Genomic DNA, 4746 nt, shown 5'->3' with positions numbered 1-4746 from the left:
ATTCCAGTGAAATATATTTATGTTTGTGGTTGTAATGTGACAAAATATGGAAAAGTTCAAGGGGTATGAATACTTTTGCAAACCACTGTACAGTCGTCTCGTTCGGCTCGGTACTTCTCTCCTCTCAGTAGGGTTGTTTACAGCACACGCGATTTCCGGTTAGCTTCTTAACTTAGCCTCCGTCACAGCGACAACACCTTCCAACTGATCCAATCGTTTTAAACTTCAGCAGAGGCCACGCCTCCAGCAAGAATCGCTTCTCTATAGCCGAGAGTCCAGACCCTCGTATGAAGCAAAGTGAAGGACAAGGGAATGTTTTTTACCAGGCTACGTAATCCTGACTATTTACCCTGAAACTAACCTCACAGGTTCCTACCTGACCCTTAAACTCACCTAAAGTCAATTCACACCTTGGTCCTAAACCCAACCCTCAACCCACCATTGGCATTTAAACCAAACGGGGACTCGAATTAGGTCCCCAAATGCACCGGTTGTCCCCAAATGTAGGATTTTTGTCTTAAAATTGCCCCCAAATGTCACCAAAAACAAACCCACACACACACACACACACACACAACCCGGCCCTTTCATCACAAGCTGCGACGCCTTGTTAAAGGACATCAAACAGGACGACCAAAGGGAACTGATTTATGGACACGACACACTGAGAGCTGATTAATTTAACATGTGCTGAGTAATTAGCCTAATTGCGTCCCGTTAGCGGAGAACGGATCCATTGAGCCGCCGTCCCGCTGCTGGGAACACAGCTGCAGGGATTTACATACGACTCCATTAAAACACAAAAGATTAGATTTATGACACACGCTCTGTCTTACATAAATGTTGCGGATGTCCAAGACCACCAGGCGGAGCTCGCAGTACTGGTACTGGTCCAGCTCGTGAACCAGCTGTCTGTAGTCTCCCTGCAGCAGAGGAACACACAGCATGTAGAACATTAATACGTTTTACCACAAATGAATAATTAAGCGGTGCAGTGAAAGGACATACGGACCACATGGGGCTGCTTGGAGGCTTTGGCCACAGCATCRCCTCTCTCGCTGTAATATCTGGTTAAAAAGAACAGAATTACATCAACATCTACACTTTAATGTAAATTTATTACATCAAAACAACATGAATGATGGATATAACTGGCAGAGTAATCAGCTAAAAAGGTTAATTTTCTGACAGCCGACTCCGCCGAACAAATTTAATTTCACCAGAAACACAAAGCAGACACGACGCTCTTACTTTGAAATCTGGGTCTGGAAGGCCTCGATCCTGGTGCGCGTGTTGGTCAGCAGCTCAAACACTTTCTCCTGTCGGGCGAGGAGAAACCTTTGTTTTTAGATTATTAGCCTTCGGACACATGAAGGGCCAGGTTTAGACCGACCCACCTGCACGGCCACGCCAAAGTTATTCCCGTCTTCGATCCGAGGGATGTGCAGCTGGACCCACATGGACACCTGCAGGAAACAAAACACTGTTAAATCAGAGAACGTGAGTTTCCTGTAAAAATACAGTCTGAGTATTTAACGCTAACGGGTTTTAGCTGAAAGCTGCTGAAGAAGCTAAAAWTTTTTATTAGCAAAACTGTTAATTTGAACAGCAGAGTTTTGCTGAAAGTAGGAAAACAAAAGTAAAATAAATCCATTGAATAGAAAGGGTTAAAAAGGTTTGAAAAGAGCAAAAAAATAGCTAAAATAATCAAAAAAAAAAGCTAAAACTATATTAAACAAGTTAAAATTAACAGACGGGGAAATTACAGTGAACGTTTTTCAAAGGAGTAAAAAACGGGGAAAAAAATGCTTGTTCTGAAATAACATAAAAAAACCTAAGCTAGCTTAAAATAGCTGAAGTTAACACAAAGAAAGAGCATATTTGCTGAAATGAGCAGTAAGAAGCTGAAATTATCACAAAAAGCTGAATTTAGCTGAAAAAAAGCTGAAATTAGATAAAAAGTATCTAAAAAAAAACAAAAATCAGCTAAAATTAGAAAGCGGTTGAAAGTTTAAATTATCAAAAAGAAACCAAAAGTAGATTAAGTAAGTTAAAATTAAAAGAYGGGGGAATAAGAGAGAAAATTTTCAGAGTAAAAAAAACAGGAAAAATAATGCTTGTTCTGAAATACTAAAAAAAAAACTTAAGCAAGCTTAAAAATAGCTAAAAACATATCTTAAACAGCTGAAATTAGCACAAAGAAACAAAGAGAACGTTTGAAATAAGCAGTTAAAAGCTAAAATTATCACATAAAAGGTGAATTTGGCTGGAAAAAAGCTCAAATTAGCTGAAATCAGCAAAAAAGTAGCTAAAAACAGAAATCAGTTGAAACTAGCAAGCAGATGAAAGAAACATAAAAAGCTTAAATTAGCAGAAAGAAGCTTAAAGAAGCACAAAATAGTTAAATTAGCAGAAAATTAGTAGAAAAGGTCAGAATAACTAAAAAAGCTGAAGAAAAAGCTAAAATCTATAAAATAAGCCGAAGAAAGCTAAAATAAGCACAAAGAACCAGAATAAAAGGTAAAATGTAGAGAAAAGTGTTTTAAACATTTTAAAAGGTTTWAARGATGCTGAAGAAAACTCTGATCATTTTTAATGAAAAACAAAAACTCAGAAAAAGCTAAATATCTTAAAAAGCATAAATTGCTGAACGTTCACTCAATAAAGCATAAAACCAATATTTCAGCTGCTGCGACTGAAGGTTAAACAGTTTCTATTCCAACGTGTGTTTTGCTCAGATGTTTAGCGACTTCCCGTGAGCTCCGTCAGTATTTCGGCTCAGCTTTAGCTGATGTTTGGACGACGCCCACTGACCGTGTTGAGCTTCTCCTTCAGYGTCTGGATCTCAGGTTTGACCTCCCGCAGGAGGCTCTCCACTCGCTCGTTGCTGTAGATGGGACCGCACGGAGGTCCTGGAGCAAAACCACAAACTTAAAACACTCATTTTACCTGCTTCCTGCTCAGATTTATCTTTTTTTTTTAAATACAGAACAAACTTTAATCTGGTAAATTTTCTTCACACACCTGAATCCTCCTCCTCTTTATCGCTGTCTTTGTTTTTCTTCCCGTCTTTAGCCTCCTTCTGCAGCGAAGACAATCCCATCAAAGAGTTATTTTTATAAATAAATGTTTTAATTTGCAGGAACYCGACATGTTTACGTTCTCTCTGTTTGAACTATATTAGATTTTGTTTTGTTTATAACAGACCTCCTCCTTCTTCTTGCGTTTGGCCTCCTCTTTGACCGGATCTGGGATGGGGATGTCCAGCGGTGCCTTCAGGGACGCCAGATCATCGCAGCTGAAAGACGTCTGACACACATTTCACAAAAACAAAATATTATTATTTAAAAATGTAAAAAAAAAAAAAAAAAAAAAACAGCTGTTAGAGCTGATCATTTGAGTTTTCTTCATGGTAAATTTAGGTTTGTTTTTTTGTAAACTTAAAAAATTACAATACTTAAAAATATCACTTTATTCTAGTAAATTATTCTTCTTGCAAATTTTATTTTTTCATCTAATGTGCAACAAAAAACATAGGAATTTCTACATTTTTTCTAAATTTTCCTCCACCCACCAGCTCCTTATAGATTTATTTTAAATCATTATCACACAACCCAGTTTCCCGCCAGATATTTAAATTACTTTTAATTTGAAAACAGCATTTTGTGATCTCAAACTTCCTCAATAATTCAGATAATCACAATTTTAGTGTCATTTTAAAGGGTTTTTAATGCTCTTTTTTAATTCAGTCTGATTTTATTTTGGTGAAAGATAAAAAAAAAAWTATCCACATACGTAAAACAGCCGACTGCAAACAGTTAACTATAAAAACATGAGATAGCTTTGTTCGTTTTAAGCTTTTTCATGAATTTCTTAACTTTGAACACTGAAATTAATTTTACTGATGTGATCTTTGTTTCTCAAAAACACTTAAATATGAAAGTTGCTCTTTAATCTGTAGCTACTATAACTTTTGCTTCATACCTTCAGCAACATCTGCAGCTGTTCAATCTTCTCAGGGAAAAATTTGGAGACCAGCTCCTCTGCCTGTAACAAAAATAAAAGTTGTAAAAAATCCCCTAACAGATTAAAATATTTACAAAACCAGGAAGGATTACCTCCTTTGAGAGATTCTGGCAGAAATCATCCACCTGAAATGAAAACAAAACACTTTTCTCAGAAATGGTTTATTTTGAAAACAAAGCTGATATTTCCTGACTGGATCATGTTCCCTGAACGCAACAGGCCGTGCAGCCGAACTTCCGTGACCCGGGTCCTGCCGTCTGTGGGTCGTATCGAAGCGGAACCAGGTCCGAACTCCGGTTCACCTGTTAGCATCACCTGTTAGCAGCCAGGTGCTGGAGGAGAACCGGGTTTAGCCTGTTTCCTGTCATGCTAACGCTCGAGCTCACCTGTTTCGTCGACTCGAGGCGAATACCCAGAGAAGCCATGATTGACTGTGTCGATACAAAGTTTAATCAATAAACTTAACAAAAGAGATYAAACTGTAACAAAACAACGAGGATTAAAAAAAAACCAAAACAGAGACTATGTAACTCGACGCTGCGCAGACAAACGCACACAGTTACTCAGCAGAAACAAGCGAAAATGAAAGTAAAGCTGCGAGTTTTCTGACGGTTCTGTACTTTCCAGACGAGCGGCCGCGATGCATTCTGGGAGCTGTAGTTCTGACTGCAGGCGCCATCACTGGAGTTTGTTTTTAACGGAATTTATATTATATTATAT

The 4746-nt window shown here is 38.0% G+C and overlaps 1 protein-coding gene across 1 annotated transcript in view; it reads right to left on the bottom strand.

The window, feature by feature from the left end:
* Positions 1 to 4674, bottom strand: part of psme1 (proteasome activator subunit 1) — an 8613-nt gene extending 3939 nt beyond the window's left edge. Inside the window, exons 1-10 of the mRNA XM_014025262.1 lie at positions 4413 to 4674; positions 4119 to 4151; positions 3985 to 4047; positions 3208 to 3309; positions 3025 to 3082; positions 2815 to 2912; positions 1398 to 1466; positions 1252 to 1319; positions 1013 to 1067; positions 837 to 923 (exon numbers count right to left, since the gene is read on the bottom strand). Coding sequence (XP_013880716.1) covers positions 837 to 923; positions 1013 to 1067; positions 1252 to 1319; positions 1398 to 1466; positions 2815 to 2912; positions 3025 to 3082; positions 3208 to 3309; positions 3985 to 4047; positions 4119 to 4151; positions 4413 to 4451 — 672 coding nt within the window. The 5' untranslated portion in view covers positions 4452 to 4674. The remainder of the gene's footprint in view (positions 1 to 836; positions 924 to 1012; positions 1068 to 1251; positions 1320 to 1397; positions 1467 to 2814; positions 2913 to 3024; positions 3083 to 3207; positions 3310 to 3984; positions 4048 to 4118; positions 4152 to 4412) is intronic.
* Positions 4675 to 4746: the final 72 nt, after the last annotated feature.

Source organism: Austrofundulus limnaeus, unplaced genomic scaffold (assembly GCF_001266775.1).
Source record: "Austrofundulus limnaeus strain Quisiro unplaced genomic scaffold, Austrofundulus_limnaeus-1.0 Scaffold464, whole genome shotgun sequence".
Classification (NCBI taxonomy): domain Eukaryota; kingdom Metazoa; phylum Chordata; class Actinopteri; order Cyprinodontiformes; family Rivulidae; genus Austrofundulus; species Austrofundulus limnaeus.
The sequence above is the reverse complement of the archived record's forward strand: the minus strand, read 5'-3'. Positions and strand labels throughout refer to the sequence as shown.